Here is a 19,232-nt window from a genome sequence, read left to right as displayed (position 1 = left end):
TGAGTGTCAAAAACCGCAATTCAGATGCACTCTGTTAGCCACTAAACCATGTTTTGGATGGCTGTCATTCATTCCTGTAAATGCAGCTAAATAGATGTGTTGTGCTATAAATTGGTACATTACAGTATAATGTACCTTTGTATTACATTACTCCACACTCATTTGTATTGACTAAATAACCCCCTGCCTGCGCCGTGTGTAGGTATGTTTTTGGGTGAAAGCGGGAGAGGTGCCATGTTGAGTGAATGATGCTGGACTGGAAGACTGCCGTGTTTCGTTGCTGCGTGTGTGTGCGGGCAAGTACTTGAGGGAGATAATGCATTGAATGAGTGAAGGGAAGAGCGGAGATGTGCCGTTCGTTCATGCCGAAGTGTGTGCACCTGGGCATGCTTGTACGTGTGTGTGCACCAGATTATGATGAAGTCTCCTGATGGGACTTTCCCACCGCAGTCCTCAAGTAGTCTAATGAGAAGCTGTTCCCGTAGTTACCAGGTGTGAGTGCCAGCAGCTTACAGTGTCCTGTGGTGAAGAACAAAGGACAGGGAGATGAGGTGGATGGAGAAAAAGAGAGAGAGAGAAAGCAATGGATTGAAGCCAAGGTGAAGGAATGAAAGGTGGGGGGTGCTAGAAACAAAAAAACCCTGATATCTAGTGTGAATCAGAAGTACAGCCAGATGTGTCTCTATTGATATTTGTGCTTGAGAAGACCTGTTGTGAGTGAAGACTGAATCTTTATAATGAACTATGGGACCTCTATAAGGATTGTTTGAGATCGATTTGAAGTAAACTGGTGAAGGCAGAGAGGCATGGACAAACTATTAATACCTGGTCAGCTCATATAAGATGCCTCTCTAAAATATTCTCTTTTTTTGTAATGTTTTGCAAATCAGCTATCATCTGCATGTGTGGCCATAGAGCAGACTAGAATAAAATGTAAGGGAATAAAATAAATTCAAAGCTACAATATTTGATTTATTTTTGTTTTTTGTCTGTCCAGTAGTCTAAATTCACAGATATTTTATTACTATTCCAGGAAAAATCTCTTTTGAGAAGGTAGAATCCTTGAACTTTAGTCATTTTGTTTAAAAAATGTTTTGAACGTGATTTGAATCGCTGTAGATACACTTTCCATCACTTGACTAATTGCTTGCCCATTGTTCGTCAGCAAGCATCGTACAAAACAAAATGCAAGATACCACTGAAAAGGACATTTCTGGCACTATAGACAGGAACATACAGTACATATACTATAAATGACTTACACTTGGGCATACAAGATAGCATCTTGGTGAACATTCCCTGTCTCTGGTTTCTGAGGCTGTGCATTATATAACTTGACAAGCTTGCACCTGAAGCTTCAGTTTTCCTCCAACTTCTGTGGATGACTGACACCTGAACCTAATACCACCTAATATTTCTTGAGAGAACAGAATAAGAGGAAGAGTGCAGCTGAGTGAAAGTCAAGAGAAGAGGGAGTTGGAAAAAGTATAGCTAGCGCCTGTCCTTCACACCCAATTCTCTGAATAATTCAGTTGCAGCGTGTTGGCTTTGCTATGTATGAAAAGCAATTTACTATTGCTCTCGCTCAGAATTATCAAATCCTTCAAAAGCTTTTCTCATTTCTTCTCTTTGTTTTCTGCTATAGAATGACTATTATGTCTATTTATTTATTTTTTCTTGGTCAGATCTGATCCACTGCACCAATGAGATGAACGTGAACATTCCCCAGCTGGCGGACACGCTGTTCGAGCGCACAGCCAACTCCAGCTGGGTGGTGGTCTTCAAAGCGCTTATTACCACCCACCACCTCATGATGTATGGCAACGAGGTAGGAGGCTTACACACTTATTCACACAAACAAAAACCCTCCAAAGCAAACAGCGGAGGCTGCATCAATAAGTTATGTTATTACTAAACTCTGTCACACCTTCATAAATACAAACATACATTTGGATCATTTATTTATGTCTATATCAGCATTAGGATCAACAGTGGGGGTGGGAGGGTGACTCATGAATATGGAATAGAAATGGAGCATATAGCTACTGAGGACATACACATTAGACACATGGGGTGAATAATTGAAATAGCTGTGGAGTGCTGGGAAATTTATTAGCCCAGTGCAAGCTGGAAGCAAGATGAGGGACAAGGATAGAAGCAAATGAATAATCAAATAAATTAACTTAAAGGGTTGAAAGGCAAAAGAATAACACATCCTCTCTGTTTTTGCAGACTTTTAAGGATGTTAATTGAAATTGAAATTTAAACACTCCCTGCTATGTTCAGGAGAACTTTTTATTAACTGTGATTTTGACCATGGCTGTTTTGCATGAATATGTCTGATCAAACCCCATGTCAGCAAAATGCCTCCCTATTTGACAATGAAGTGCAGCTTTTCAAAGGGAGAGGACAAATTAATTCATAGAGCTGAAGTTTCATTGTGTAGTTTTGTAAGAAGATAGAAGTATGATGTGCTTTGTTCCCTAATGAAACCATTACAGTTTGCATTTATATTGACCCTCTAATTCATACCTCTCTTGAAAACATAAAGTTGCAAATTTTCATTTTCTTGAGATAACATTTCTCTACAGAAAAATTATGAAGCTACAGCAAGTAGCTGGTCTTCTTAGTTTACGTAACCACTTTTAGACTTCTGTTTCGTATAGAATAAGCAGAAGTAGTTTAAATCGTGAGTTGTTCTTTGATAGATTGAGTAACCTCTGGGCAAAGCCAGTCAAGCTGTTTCCCAAGCTAACTGGTAGCTGGCATTAGTTTCCTATTCACTATACAAACACAGCAGTGGCTTTTCATCTTACTCTTGACAAGAAAGAATATGAATATCCTGAAAAGTGTTCTTTAAAAAAACAATTCTGCTGATTGTATCAATATTTGATAAACATACATAAAACTAAGAATTCCCCAGACAAATAGAGTGGAAATAGTGAGCTGTTAGGATTAGGTGGACCTAATACGTACTGTGTGCAATACTCTCTTTTGCTTGAATATACTAATGTACTGTATCTTATACACAGACCCATACACACAAAAGTCAAGCACGCCCAAAAAGTGCCACACCCTGTGCCACATTCCTTTCAATTTGCATTGAAATAGAGAATATTACTTCCTTGTTTAGTCATGTGTGTCACAGTTACGTAATACATTCTTTGGTTAGTTCCTTGTTTATTGCAGTAATCTAAACTTCCTCATAAAAGAGGAAGAGGTGGGTGTGAGATGTAGTCTGGATGATTTCACTCCTGCTAAAGTACTGGCACCTTTAATGAGAAGACAAACCCAAGACTTTCTGTGGTGTTCAGAGAGACATTAGGTTATCAAATGACTCTATGCTAAATGTTTGCTCAAGCTGTGGAAATTCAGTTTTGATAAACCCTATCATGCTAAGTAGGTCACTGTAGGTTTAGAGGTAGTACCAAGCAGTACGCTGATTTCTCTCTGAGCTGTCGCTGTCAGATTAAACCTTTTTTGATGATGATGTCTCATCTGGAGTGACTCAATAATTGTAACACTGTGCTGAATTCTGATTTCTGCATTTCCAGGAAGCAGCTCATAGAAGGATGTTAAGAGGTTATGTTCATTGTACTTTGTTTTGTTGTTAGATTATTCATTTTTGTTATTTTGGTAAATAACTAGGTTTAGAGAGAGGTATTTCATATTGTTTCCATCATTTTATTGTTTTAAGCCATTTTTGTGTTTAGCAGTAACAGAAACAATATTAAGACTTTATTATTGTTATGTCTTTGTATTTTCCGCACATTGCACTGAAGCAAGATAGATAAGCAAAGCTGTGGATATACAATTTCTGTGGTTCCGAATTGTAATCCTGTTCCTCCACTTAAAGACACAGAGCCATGCAAAGCATTAAAGTTTCTAATAATTCAAGTGCACTGGACATTTCAAACGCCATGTGTTATAAATGTATATATATACTGCTGTTTAGCAGTTATTCATTATGGAAGCTACAAATGTGATGTACAGTAATTGAAAAGTCTTAATAAAAACACTAAGTTAGTCCTCAGGGTTTGACCAAGCGAGTGTGTGTACTCATCAGCCTGCAATCATCAGGTCTGTCGGACAGTGGTGCTGACTGAGGCTTAGGAGCCAGGTGTCCCTGCTCCCATCCAGAGCTGAGAGAAATCTGGCCATAAAATTAGAAACTACAGACCCACAGAATTGGGGTCAATAGACTGTACATTACTTTTCAGATCAACATGTTGACTGGTTCCAGTCTGGCTGGCACAGAGAAGATAGCCTGTTATTGTATTTACAATGAATGAAATCAGTCATTGCATGCACATCACAGGTTTCATGGGCTAAGCTGGAGTGACTGTCGCAGAAGACCTATGATGTGATTGGGCTCATATGTCACATGTCACTTTATATATTAGATATTGGGCTATTATTGTCACCCAGTTCTGGTATGATGAAGGCTTCAACCTGTAGTGTTATTTTCTTGGGTCACCATGCCTTAAAGAGTTTCTAAGCCTGAAATTATTTAGTTTGTCTGGGTTTTAGTAATAGTGTTTCAGTCTCCAAAGAACAGTTTGTACCTGGAGTTAAAGGAAGTGATAGGAAAGTCGTAGAGAACAAAAGGAGGTGGAGAGAGAGAAAAAAGTATGGAAGGGAAAGGTAAAAAGGAAAGGCATTAGAGAAGGGAGCTAGGGAATGAAAAGAGGTGGCAGCATCACCTTCCTTCCATATAAAAGGAAGGTTTTTATTGTTCAGAAGTACTGGTATTTCTGTATTTTAATCATATTTTACTAGTATAAAAGTTAATGTTATTTTCTATGGACACAAACCTTTCAGTGGCAGCAGTGTCAGGATGAATACATACGATCTCATTCAGTAATTGTGGGATATTGATAAATGGGTTCTCATGGGATGTGTCTTAGCAGTGTAGATTTAGTATTTAGTGTGGCTTTACTAGTCCAATTACTGTTTGGCTTTCCTGGTTCTGCAACTCCTGCAAGTCTGCGGTCAGCAACTGAATGGAAATTAGTAGACTAATATCCGAGTACATTTAAATTTAGTGTGCTGTTGCATATATTGCAAGTTGGTCTAGATGTCAGCAAAACGCAGCTGTTTTAAATGCAGCCTGTTTTATTCTGCTGTTCTTGGTAATATATTCAGCCTGTGCTTTTAAATGAAATGTGAGAATTTACCATTCAGAGCAAAAAGCAGCTGAATAAAGTTTCAATATCAGGTCTTCTCCTGAACTGCCATATTTGTTAAAGGATATGGGATTGTGATTAGAGTAAGTGCATTTTGTGTGCGTGTGTGTGGGAATAGCTGACAGCCAATATTGATACTCATTCTGTTCTTCACTTTCAGTTTTTTTCCTCCCTGCCAAGAAACAATCTTGTCTCACTCCCTAGTGACACTCTGAATCTTATGAGTGATCAAGAGTTTTTGTGCTGATGCAAAGTCACTTCAAGAGTACACCTCACAGAAACACCACTGCAGTATCTGGAGTTTGCTTCAGGCACGATGCCCTGATACACGCAGGGCAGAAGTCTGAAATTTAAATTTTAAATGAACTATCAACAAACAAGCATTTCATGAGAGTTTAGTCTTGGCTTCTTATGTAGGCATTGTCTCAGTTGTCAACTTGTACCTCTGCTTCCAAGCCTTTGTATGATCGGCCAAAATGTACCAAAAACAATACAGCCGGAAACCCCAAACAATGGCTGGGTGAGCTGTTTTCCACCTCTTTACTCGCAGCCACTGTGCTCCTCTCCCTTCCCTGCTGGCTCTCCCTCCAGGGAGCGTTTGATGCTTTACCATCCAACACTTGAACGGGGCTATAGAAAGATAGTGAGAATGTGATGATGGCAGAAAAAAAGAAGGGGGCATTTGTTCAGAATGGAGCAAAGATATAGTGAATGACAGTAGAAGAAATCAGTGTTTGAATAAAAGAGAAATGTGGTCATATAGTAGTTAGTCATTTTAAAATGGATTTTTTCTATTGTGGATTTCAAAGGCTAAAAACATCAAATGCATGTTTGACACATAATCCTCCTGAGTTTCTTTTCTTTTCTGGCAGTTCTTGCAACTGACTCACTAAGGCTGATTTATCCCCACGTTTACTTTATGTAATGAGATATTTGGTGGTAATGCTTTGTTTAGCTTGGTTTCCAGTAAGCATTATTCACTGTGCAGTAGCTATAAAACAAAAATAAAATAGGCATATAAACCTAGGCAGAAACCTCATAATACATAAACCTCATAAGGCATAAGCCTGATAACACATAAACAAAATGAATGTACACAGGCCTGTGCATGTGTCACTTTTGTTTTTCAGAGAAGATAAACTTGGCAGTGTTCAGGGGTCAATGAAGGCTGATAATCTAAATTCCAAACACTCAAAATGATGTAAGCCTATAATGTGCAAAAATTCTGCAAAAATTTCAAGTCTTTGAATTTGAAATTTAGGAGGTTTTTACAGTTGATCTCAGTAATCCTAATGCGCCACAGTGTTGACTAATCAATATTAGATAGCAATTCTCAAAGATTTGGTTTTGAAACTAAGAATAAATCTTTTCAATTGAACAAAGCAGAAAATCAAACTCCTGCAACCCTAACCTGTCACTGTAAAATATTTTCTGAGATGAATGGCCTTTTTTATAGTTTTCAGTCTTTTCTCAGTGCACTGACTTTGAGGAATGTCACACACCAGAGATTTGCCAGACCACAAGGTACAGTATAACATGGCCCTGTGAAACCCTTTTCGGGAGTTTGTTTTCAAGGACGCCAAGTGTTTAAAAATACTACCTATCATCCTTTCTTCTTCAGAACAGAGTGGTTGTAAGTGTCAGTGGGGGAAAATTACAGTCTGATTGATTGCACCTCAGTGTGTTGGGAATCAGGATAGAGAGCTGTGACTCTGTACATCACAGCTGAATACAGGAATAGGATGGAGTGCACTGAATGAGTGAAAGAGAGGCGATATGGCAATGGGAGGGGAAAATGAAGAGAGAGAATGAGGTAAGAGGAGTGCAGACAGAGAGTGAGAGTCATTAAGGACATGAGAGGAGACAAGGATGGTCTGGTGAGGACACTGGTGAAAGTGCTGATGATAGCAGAACACACTGTTTTCCTTTTCTTTATATGTGTATGAGACTGAAGGAGATGAGGGAGGAAGGGAGGGAAGTGCAAGGTGTGTGTGAGAGACAACAGTTTGTGTGCTTTCACAGCACTGTAATGTGGCAGTGTGAGTCGTCCCCCCCACCCCAACCCCAACCCCTCCCCTCAAACCACCTCACTGCCTGCTGCCAGTGTCCCAGATAGCGAACAGCCCATTTGTTTCAGTGACGTCACTGAAGCACTCTCATCACTATACTCCCTCAGCTCCTCTGGGAGCGCGAGGACACAGACGGAGGCAGAAATTTAAGCAAGGATAGGGTAAGTGAGATGTTATGAAAGACAGACATTTCACCAGGCAGGAAAAGGCAGACTGTAAGGAATGAAAAGGAGAAAAAATGGGAAAATGAGAGAAAAGGAAACTGGAGTGTGCTGACTCAAGCACTGTGTCAGAGGGAGTAGACAGGGAGGATGTATTTTGTGTGTTTGAGGTCACCCCGACTCTGATAGGGGTCACTGGTGATAATGTGAAAAGCTTGGATGCACACACACACAGTCACCAGACATGTGGTCCCTATCAACTGCTTGCATGGCAAACGTAAAAAGGATGAGTATAGAGAGAAATAACAGTGAATGAACTGGGCGCACACGGGTGTGCGATCCAGACAGACTCCTGCTCGTATCCGATGCCCAAGCATCCCATCCAAAGTGTATAAAGTTCAGGGTGACCCGCAATGAGCTGAGATACTCACCACACATTTCCTTATGCCCCTTCAGGCAGATAAACAAGTTTTTCCAACTCCAGTAAATTGGTTGCATGAGTGTGATCAATAGATGAAAGTGATGCACGCCATTGTGTCGCTGTTCCATTGAGCTCAGCAGGCTCAGCCATCCAGAAACTTGCAGGATACATCTAGCTCAGTGGCGCTTATCCCAGTCAGGGGTGTCTGCAACTATTTTTGTTAGGTTTTTTTTTTTTTTTTTTTTTTTGTCTTCAGTAGCGATTCAGGTTATTGATTTGCAGTGTGTGCTGACACGTTAGTGGTCTGATTTGTAATTAAACCTCTCCACTGAACACACAGCACTGTTAAATCGTAGCTTAGCAGACGCAAATAGGTGCAGCAGGTCTTTCAAGCCTTGGATTGGAGATGTGCATGGACTTGGAGGATGGTTTATTTTTTAGCACAATGTTAATTTAAATATATTGTAGGGTTATAGGTTATCTTAAAAAAAGGCCCAATTATAATGTAAATTAATCTCTTATATATTTCTGTAGCTTTTTTAAAAAAAAAATGTTATTAGATATTGTTTTTACAGTATCTCTCCGGATTGCACACTTCTTCTAAAAGGTACTGCCTGTGAGAAGCAGTTTTATTCCTTCCACTAGTCTCTTTTCAAGTGCCAGGTTTAATTAGTAGAACTGTAATTAGCTCTGCAGCTACCACCCTTGGTAGAATTGCACATTACAATTAGCTCTTTCACAGCATTGATCTCTGTTTAAAGGTGAGCTAGTACTATCAAAGTAATAGAATTCCAGTTAGCAAATGGGAGTCCTCTCCAGATTATTTATCGTGTTAAATTATCTACTGGAAAAATTTTGAATTATTTGTTACTTCTAGATTAAGATTTGGATGATTGTAAATGGTTAGTAAAGAATATAGATATAATTTTTCAATTAAAAATAAAAGTACCTCCACACTACACTACCCATAAGTCTTGGCTGCCTTTGCTATGAAGAAGCAGTAACAAATCAGAAGAAGGGATACAGAAAAACTGTAATGTTTTAGTACCGAGGCACAAATAAAGTGAAATTCTTTTGAACAGCTTAACTTCGCTCCTGAAGTTTTTATAGACAAAGGCTTGTACTCTTCTTTTCTTTCTTTTTTTCCCCCTCCCAAATAAATGGAAACACATTGCCATTCCAAGCCTTGTAAGAGCTGTATGTGTGTGCCTGGTATCACTCTCTTTACAGGGTATAAAACCTGTTCACACAGTCACATCGTGGAAACAAGAAGATTAGAGGATTATATCAGTTGCTCAATTTTAGGGTTTAAGTCTAGGGTTAGGTTAAAGTCAGAATAAGGGTTAGACAAGTCATAGTTCTAGTTAAGGTAAGTCTAAGAGCAATTAATGTAAGTCAAAAAATCATGAGGAATGAAAACAAGTGAGTGTGTTTTTCAAACGATGACTCATGTTGCTTGGCTGCATCATTGACCTTGCAGACATAGTCATCTAGCAGCAAGACACCACTGCTCCCCTGAGAGCAGGAGCCCACACACTATTAGCCTTGTCACCTTGTAGGCGCAAACACACACAGACACACACACACTCTAATGTATTACCAAAGCCAGATACCTACTCACAAATGTTTAAATGTAGACATGCTTTTTTAATCCTGTCACTCTCAGCTCCCGCCCAGCGTATCTTTGTGACTCTGTTTCTTTCACACTTAGATTGGATTCCTGGGCTAAATGGGTGATTGCATAAGAGGAGGAGAAACACCATGTAGGAGAAAGGAGGAGGAAGAAATACAAGAAGGGGGGAGAATCCCAGGCAGGATTTAGGCTAGGCAGTGTGTGTGTGCCACGTGTATTTTGTGTGTGCCTGTATCCTTCCACACTTCTGTTTCCTAGCATGTGCCTGTGTGCTTCTCTGCTTGCATAAGAGCTGCTTTCATTCAACACAGCCTGATCACGACTCATTCTTCGTCTGTGAGTCATCAGTGTTTAGTAGGGCTCGGTTTGCAGTCAGTTCTGGCATGTTTGTGTTTGAGAGAAAGTCGAGCACAGAAGCCAAAACTCTCTGACCCCCATTGAGAGATGAATAGTCCTTATTGACCTGTTTAATCCCCCGTAGACAGCCCTCCTCCCTGCAGGAGCATCCCTGAGCAACACAGTTAAGGTCCAAATTACAGCAATTTGTAAAAGCCAAAAAAGAAATTTCACAAGGGATCAATTTTTTTTCCTGCTAGGAAAAGACATGGTTGTTGACTGGTTCTATGTACACGTTGGCAGGTCCAAAGAGGGCAGAGCGGTAACTGCTTCAACTTCCCAGATATTATGTAATGTGACGTCAGTAGGCTACGTACAGCACACTCATGTTTACCAGTCTGTCTGGTTGGTGATTTAGAGGCATCAGTATACATGATCTGAAGTGCATTCAACTCATTTGTCTTGAGCTGTGGCTGATGAAATATCAGATTAGACAAATTAGATCCTAATGAGCATACCACTCCCTTAACTTTATGCTTTCAGCTGAGGGTGATTTCTATACTTTGGCTTAGGGCTAGACAGCTGAATTCATCAGAATCATTTTTAATATGACACTGACTTTTTCAGCTGCTGTAATGGCCTCTGCTCTTCTGGGAGGGTTTTCCACAATATTATGAAAAACAGGAGCAGGTATTTACTACCGTTTATGCAGAAGTGTTCCTGTGCCCTTCATGCAGTGGTGTGACTAAGCAGATGCATTCAGTGTGTGTATACATAAAAAAAAAAAAGTCAGGATGTCATCCAGAAAAGTTGAATCTGGCTCTTTTTTTTTTTTTTTTTTTTTTTTGCAATGAGAGTGGCAATCATTCAAAGCAGCCACAGAACAAAGGTATTTGGATAGAAGTGTGTACATAGTTTGTGCCTATAATTTGTTAGATTTGACATGTTCTTGCCTAGTCCTATTTTAATGTCCTTTTGTGATTGCTAATTAGAAAAAATGAAAAGCAATAATGTACACGTGTAAATGTGTAATTTAAATAATTTTTGTCTAGTGGGGTTCAATTAGACACTGATCTGGTCACAAAACGCTTCAGGTTGGTGCTGAGGCCATGGTGTTCAGTCACTACGGAAACTGCCAACTTGTGCACTATTGAGAGAAAAGTGAGAAGGTGAGAGGTGGAGAAACATGGGGTAAGAGAGGTGGAAAGAAGGCAGAAGGTTGGAGAATGCTGGTTACTTGTAGCTCTATGTATAGCTATGTTTCACTGTTGAGTTTGAGAGAGGTGGGGAGAATCTAAATGTATCAATAATACATGAGGTTGTTCTCCAGTATGCTAACATGAATTATTTGACAAGCCGAGCCGACCTGCTTTCTGTCTCATCCTCTCCGTCTCTCCTCTCCTTTCACTCCTCTATTCTTACCCCTTTTCTTAAAATCTGAATTTCCTCCCAGAACAGCATCTTTTTCTTGGAATCGTCTCTGCTGAATAATCTAGGGCTCAGCAGGTTTCAGTCTCCCTCTCTAAGTCTCTCACCCTGCACCAAGTGTTTTTGCTCCTCTATAGATTTTCTCCTTTTCAACTGTATCCCTGCACTTTGTGTGGGTTCTTTTTGCCTCTGCCTTTGTTTTTTTGGCTGTGGGAGAAATGCAGCCTCTTGTCAGATGGACTTTTGATGAAGAATAGCACAAGAAGCAGAGCCAGAGAGCTTATGAAGTTTATGAGCTGTCTCTCACTCTTTCCATCACTTTATCCGTGACCATTTTGTCACAGTTTCTCTGACTCAGGCAGAAAGCTAAAGTCGTTACACAATCGTCACTTTATAAAATATATTTTTCATCCTAATGCCAAGCTCAGTCACGCAGTCAACAACTTCTTGTTTAATGAGCTACAGTTTGAGTGAAATGCTAAAGCAAGCATGCTAACATGAATAAATGTATCCTAATATATTAATGTGAAGCAGGTAAAATGTGTTAGGTGTGTAAGCATGCTAACATTTACTAATTATTGCTAACATTTGATTTTGGTGGGACAAGTTGGACTTTGTCCGAAGCAAAACAATAAAATGTGTATATCTGTTATTGTCGAAGTTGCAAACCTAGTTACATTAACTTTCTGAAGGCTTCCGGTCACCTTTACAGTAACTGCTTCCAAATTCCTGTTTTAATCTCAGTCAGTGAACAGTGTCCTAACAGTGAAACCGCATGCACAAAAGGACAAGACCAAAATCTATTTCTTTATGCCTTTTAAACAGTCCCAGAGCCTTTGGAAACATGTCCATGCAGCTGAATCCAATGCACATGCCTGCAGGCATATTTGTGCTCACAAACACAAACATTCTTAGATGCTCCAACCAGCCAGTGAGAACTGGTTCTCTTCCAAATCACGGATTGGCAAACTAGCAAATCTCAGATCACTTTAAGTCAGTTGGACAGAGATGGCCTTATCGTTAAGATGCTTTTGGGAAGAATGAGGCCTGAGTTTCCCAAATTGTGGCTGATGGCCAAGACTTATTCCACTGCACTCTGGGATTCAGTTTAAGGAAGACAAGATAGCAGTATGTTCACAAGGGCCAAAATGCAAGTTCAGATCTAGTCTTTAAGGACATAGTCCAGGTTACATTTTAGATCTCTTGTCTCCATAGAGATGCAAGTTAAGAATTTTACTGTAGAAGTTGAAGTGAAATGAAGTCAAATGAAGTGAAAAACATGTTTTCATCTTTTTTTTTTTTTTTTTTTTCACTCTTCAAAGTCTTATTCATTGCCTTCTTTGCTTCTGAATTTTTGAATCTCAAGCCTCCAGCCAGAAAATTCTGGGGTTGAGAAGGTGAATAAGTAAAATTCTGGTCATCATTAATATATCAACATTGAGGTGCTGTCAAACAAGACAAAAGAAGAGAAAAAAATAATTCCTCCTGCAAAATAGGATGGAAAAAAACTTACACCTGTTCAGTGACATTGGGTAAGAAAGAACAAGTAGCTTAACTAGTATTTAATAGTTGGAGAGGAAGGGATAGAGGGATTATATTTCATAGAACTTGATAGCGATAACATGATTCATCACTTTCTGGCAAAAGTTTTAGGTTTAGATTTGATCTCATTAACATTTTTAAGGAGTTATTACATAATAATTTATTGTGGTGCCAATCTGCTTCTTCCTAAAGGTTAATTAATTTTTTCTGACCTCTTGTTCTTGCTCTCAACAGCACTGTGAGCGACTAAGAAATCCTAATGATACGAAACAAGAAAAAACAACAGGATGAAAGTTAATTTTTAAACATAGGCACGACGCTGAGGTCATAGGAGTTGTAGCAGCAGGGAGACGTGGGCTATATCCTCCTTCCTGCTGTTGATCCTAGAGCAAGAAACTAAATCCCCACCAGCCCTTAGGTGAGGTTGCTATTCTGTAGCTGACCTCTGACCTTGCTGCAGGTTTGTCAACAGACAGACAACAAAAGCCAGTTTCTTAGAAAATAAAAGAAGTATTTTATGATCACACTACCAATTTTACAAATGGTTTTCAGTCACAACAGAGATAGCTGTGTTGTATTTGAATGATGATTGAATTTTATGTGATGAAGCATGTCAGTCTTACTTGTTAGCAGTTGGCTAATGAACACAAGCTATTGCCATCTGGCAGGCAGTGAACATATGTGTGTCAGTAGATCTGCTTTATCTTTTCGGTCATCTGAGTAATCTCTAAAAAAATGAGACGATGCCCTTTGGCGATGGGTTCAAGATATTTTTGCTAAGCTAGTGGTCTAGCTCCAGACATGGTACATCTGTGTGCTTGACACTTGGTCCACTACTAATATATATATTTGTTTCTGAAATACCTCATCAAGTACTGGACAGATTGCCATGAAACTTTGACTCGACATCCATTCGTCTTAGAGGACAAATCCTAATGATATTAATGACACACAATTTTCATCTAGTGCCATCATCTGCTCAGAAATCAGTTGTTTTAATATTTTAGTTTTTAAAACTGTAAGTGCAAAACTATTTACTAATGGTAATACTCTAAACTATGAGTAGGAACATGGCAAAGATTATTCAAGCTTCCATTTGTATGAGGCTTGCACAGATTTACACCAGGTAACTCATTTACGATGCCGTTTGTTGCTGCTGGATGATGAAAACACCCACTTGAGAAATTTCAGGAGCAACTGTTTTGTTTGTCTGTGAGAAAACAAGTCTTTGCCTCAGTAACACTCAACTTTTTGTAGCCATCCAGGACTCAAACCTACAGCTGCACACAGACGGACTTAAAACTACAACAATTCCAAGATTCAAATAACCTTCTCCAACATTTACAATTTAAAAACTCCACACTAATTTCAGGCTGAAAATGACACCAAATAAGTAAAACAATGAATGCTTTCCTGTTTTCTTTCATTTTGGAGCAACACTCCTCAAAACTTAATTTGACAGAGCATTATCTATGGTTTCTTTCTTTCTTATCTCAGCGTTTCATCCAGTACCTGGCCTCTAGAAACACTCTGTTTAACCTCAACAACTTCCTGGATAAGGGCGCTCTGCAAGGTAATACACACACACATCACATTTAACTTCCCAGCAATTTTTATTTATTTATTTATTTATTTTTTTTATATTATATTATAAAGAGCCAGGTGGGCTGGATTTGCCTCAAACATTACGCAGAATATTTTAGACAATCAAGGAAAAGAATTTGCAAGTCAAAATTGGTACTTGAGTGTGGTTGATTACAAATGCATCTGATGCAGTGCACATACAGCATAATCTACAGAATATAAAACAAATAGTTTATATGATAGTTTATTTGTAGCTGTCACACAGTGCCCTCAGTTTATTGGCTTCCTTTGAAGTCTCTGTTGTCTTTTTTTTTTTCCTGCCAGGTTATGACATGTCAACCTTCATCAGACGATACAGTCGTTACCTGAACGAGAAGTCCATGTCCTACAGACTGGTGGCTGTGGATTTCACCAAGATGAAGAGGGGGTAACAAAATTACAGCCTCGCTCATCACTCATTTCACTCATCGTGTCAAACACCAAGAGATAGCTTTTGGCTGAGAGAACAATAAATGACAAACTGTAACCTGACAGGTTTTGTTTTTTTGAGCAAAATCATTTGTTTTGATGCCAAACACAATATATATTGGTAGAGTTTGTTGTAAAGATGTCCCTGACAACACAGTAAATATTTATTTTCAGATTTATACAGCAAGTTTCTTGATTGTCTGCATGGAAAATGAAAAATGATTTGTTTGAGTTAGCTGGGTTAAACAGTGAAATGAGCTGACCCAGGGTAATTCTCAGCAAGAAAGGGAATAAGCATTTTTCTGAAAATTTAAAACTGTTCTTTTAGCATGAGTGGCCTCAACAGAGACAAAATAAATGCATTTGGTAATATTATAATTCATCTACTGGCCTTGCCTGAGACTTCTGCATGACGATGACAGTAAATGCACCTTTTTTTTGGAGGTTGTGGAGGAAACTTCGTTCCAATTTCAGGAAGTCCAATTGTTGTGAAATGCCTGTGAATCATATGTCTGCTGACCAGGCTGATTAGAGTTCCATTATTTATTGGAAAAATATGTTTGTGTCATCATTTGTTGAAAGCTATCTGCATAATATTGTGCATACAAAACAAATATTTCTGTACTTCTAACACTTTCACATTTCTTTCCTTTTTTTCTGTTTCCTAATTTACATAAATATTTGCATATGACAGTTTGTTTGCAGCAGTTGTGCGTGTTTGTTTCCTGTTTTGTCAGGATTGACGGAGTGATGCGTACCATGAACACAGAGAAGCTGATCAAGACGCTGCCCATCATTCAAAACCAGCTGGATGCTCTGCTGGATTTTCAGGTACTGTGTGTGTGTGTGTGTGTGTGTGTGTGTGTGTGTGTGTGTGTGTGTGTGTGTGTGTGTGTGTGTGTGTGTGTGTGTGTGTGTGTGTGTACGTACGTATGTTTGAAAGTTTATGCATGCATCTTGTTAGAGGTAGTGAGTTCATTTTCCAATCAAAATGTAAATTTAAACAACAGTTTGCAAAGTTTGAAACCTCTTTATATTTATGCACACGTGTGTTTCAGCATATGTAAATAGGAGAAAAGAGTTGGGATGAGATTTTACCAAAATCAGTGGGTGCATCCTGGTTTGAAAGCAAAAAGCAAGAAAATTTGATGTTGACATTTCTCAGAGTGATACATACTGTGTGCGCACATACTGCTGGGGTGTCTTGTGTTTGTAAACAGTATGTTTGGTTTTTTTCTCTTAAACTAAATTGACAGTTGCTCAGTGTGTGGTGATGTTTGGCTTCACACCAAGGAGGAAAGGTGCCAGCATTTGAAAATATTTTGGGAGAGATCTGGTAGATATGTCTCCTTTACCTTCCCCCTGCCTCTGTCTACCTCTCTCTTCTCTCCAGGCCAACCCTAATGAACTCACCAATGGAGTGATCAACTCAGCCTTCATGCTGCTCTTCAAAGACTCCATAAGGCTGTTTGCTGCTTACAATGAAGGGGTCATCAACCTACTGGGTAACACACTCTTACATATGGACACACACACAACCTACAGTGAGCCAACTGATGCTGTAATGATAGAAGTGTAGGTACAGCTGCAGTTTGATTTTCATGTACACACATGCTCCTGCCTGGCAGATATGTAAACAAATCCAGGAGCTGCACGCACAGGCACATATACACGTGTGCACAGTGTGGTTACAGCAGAGTAAGTTTTGACAAGCTGTAATGTAGTTGCTAAGGGCTTGTATTTATCTCCACTCATAGACTGATTGTTCCTGCCCTTTTTCTCCTTCCTCTCCCTTTTCCTTCTTCCCTTCCTTAAACAATCTCTTCTTTTCCTTTCCCTTTAAAATCGTTCCTTTCTGTTGTTATTCACCTGCTTTCTGTCTTTGTAGAGAAATATTTTGACATGAAGAAGAACCAGTGTAAAGACGCTCTGGACATCTACAAGAAATTTCTTTACAGGATGACAAAACTGTCGGAGTTTCTTAAAGTGGCCGAGGTATATTCTCGCACACACATACACACACAAAAAGAACATGAATTTGCACAGACACAAACACACACGAGTGGATTAAGATTTTCTGGGGCCTTTTGTCTAAGTTTTCTCTAGAATTTGTTTTGTTTTTGTTGTTTTTGGAGATTAAGTCTTCGATGCTTTTCTTCACAATTAACACATACGCACATATCGTCACATACTATTATATGTGTATTTTTCACATAAAGACAGCATACTTCCTCGCAACTACTGTGCAATGTTTTACAGATACATAGTACCACATCTGAAATGACCATATGAAGGAGGATGTGGTTATGTGCTCTGTTAACTCCCTCTCCCTCTGCTACCCAAACTCCTCCATCTAATCCTCTCTTTTCCCTTGCTCTTTCCTCTCCCCGTGACAAAGATGGATTCTCATGTGGCTCTCCTTCGCCCTTTGCCCACAGATGATTCTTCTTTCTTCCTCTCCTCTCATGCCTTCTTCCTTCTATCCCCTTTTCTTTCAGCATAATTGAAATAGTTTGAATCAGCTACTGTAACATCAGCAGGGGAAACTACAGTGGTGGTGCACATTCTTTGCATTAATGTACATTCATAAATCATCCCAATCAAATTCCTGTCTTTTATAAATTCCCTGGATAGTTTTTGTTTTTTACTGACATACTGTAGAACAATGGTGCACAATTTAAAGAGAAAAAAAACAGCAAATAAACTGATATTGAGCTGCTTAGTTTTTCCTCAGACTCCATGTCATAAGACCTTTTTAAAGCATAACTCTGAGCTATAGTTTCTTAAAGTCTATACAGTCAGACTAATTGATTAGCTGGATGACCATGTCGGATACAGTACTTTCCGGAGACATTAAACCTTTAAAAATCTATCATAAAATACATTTGATTTTGTAATATGTCCAGCCACGTATGTGTGCGATTTGTTCCCATGTGTTCTTCTTTCTTGTGTTCCAGTAACTCATTAAAGACATGAATTTGATGATTTATACCAATGCTTTTCTTGCTGTGACAAACATTTTCAATCTGGTGAAATCTGTGTCAACATTGCACAGTTGGACTGTGACTGTAAATTTCTCCCATGTCCTTTATCACATATTAATCAATGGCTGAAGTTAAATTAATGAAACCTGGGTTCACTTGCACTGTCACAAAAGGCGCTGGTGATATTTTGTGACATCATATGTGACAATTTAATGAATATTTAATCACAAAACAGCTAAAAGGGGAGCTTGTTGCTTATAATAGCGTCTTTAAAGTAGTGATGGAACACTTTTATCAACCACTATTTATATCTTTCTAATAAATCTAACACTTCTTTTAAAAAGAAAATGAATGTCATGTTGAAAAAGTGAAAGACTTAATGTTCTTTATCTGTGTCAGCATGTTCACACAAATGTTCTCTTTCTAGGTTGTAAGTCAATGTGGGGATGTTTTTTTGCGTAGCTGTCCTATTTATAAATGTTTTTAATGTTCTTTCATTATTCATGATTCACCATGCACACTCTTTCTCATTGGTCAGACATAACTTATCACTGTAGAGTTGTCATTGTCATTCATTGTGAGGATTGGTTGGTTTATAAACCCAATCCAATGTCAGGAACGTTTTCTTGTTTATTTCTATTGTCATTTCTGTTGACACTGCCACTGCATGAAGTAATAATTCCCCTGTTTTTTTTTTTTGTGTTTTTTTTTCTTTTCTCATCTTTTCTTTTTAATCAAACGGACCCTGCCCTGCACTTTATTTTTTTTCCTTTATTTTATCCCGCCTACCTTTCTCCCCTTTTATTTTTATTTTATTTATTTTTGATTACAGCAAGTTGGAATAGATCAGGGTGACATCCCAGATCTCTCACAGGTCAGTGTACATCTCACCTTCCACTCACTCTCTCTCCTCGTTCCCTCATTTGGATTCTACTTTTCTCGCATTCTCTCTCTCATCTTTTTTCAGCCTTGAGCACTACATGTGGTTTCATTGTTCCCTTCAATATTACAAACCTTATTTCAAGGCAACATATATGTGTTTCCACCCTTTCCCAAGTATTCAGTGTCTCTTTCACTTTCTACCCACTAATTTTTTTTCAAACTATCTTGTCTAACCTGATCTTAGTTTAGCCAACTCCCTTCTGGTTTGATTGATTTTGCGTTCTTGCTTTCTTTTCCGCTTTTAAATGCTCATTATTGGTCCAACAAATAGACTGAGGTATGTTAAGTCGGCCTACTTAAACACTGTGCCATCAGCAGGCTTAATGCAGGATTCATCATGTGGGTTTGAAATCCCTGAGCAACTGCAAACAATAAACATAGACCTATAAAAATAATAAATGCAACAACAAAGGGCTTAAAAAAAACAGTCCCATTTCAAGGGAATAAAACATAGTCTTTCTGTTTTTAATTGTCAAGG

At 38.8% G+C, this 19,232-nt stretch overlaps 1 protein-coding gene across 2 annotated transcripts in view; it reads left to right on the top strand.

Moving 5' to 3' along the window:
* The window catches only part of LOC113125252 (phosphatidylinositol-binding clathrin assembly protein), a 55,712-nt gene that overhangs the window by 12,308 nt on the left and 24,172 nt on the right, over window positions 1–19,232 (top strand). For both annotated transcript variants that reach the window (XM_026298597.1, XM_026298598.1), the window contains 7 exons: window positions 1,686–1,828; window positions 14,274–14,349; window positions 14,685–14,787; window positions 15,566–15,659; window positions 16,222–16,333; window positions 16,717–16,823; window positions 18,645–18,686. In XM_026298597.1, coding sequence (XP_026154382.1) covers window positions 1,686–1,828; window positions 14,274–14,349; window positions 14,685–14,787; window positions 15,566–15,659; window positions 16,222–16,333; window positions 16,717–16,823; window positions 18,645–18,686 — 677 coding nt within the window. The remainder of the gene's footprint in view (window positions 1–1,685; window positions 1,829–14,273; window positions 14,350–14,684; window positions 14,788–15,565; window positions 15,660–16,221; window positions 16,334–16,716; window positions 16,824–18,644; window positions 18,687–19,232) is intronic.

This window comes from Mastacembelus armatus, chromosome 18 (assembly GCF_900324485.2).
Source record: "Mastacembelus armatus chromosome 18, fMasArm1.2, whole genome shotgun sequence".
Classification (NCBI taxonomy): Eukaryota; Metazoa; Chordata; class Actinopteri; order Synbranchiformes; family Mastacembelidae; genus Mastacembelus; species Mastacembelus armatus.
This window is presented reverse-complemented; position numbering and strand designations above follow the sequence as displayed.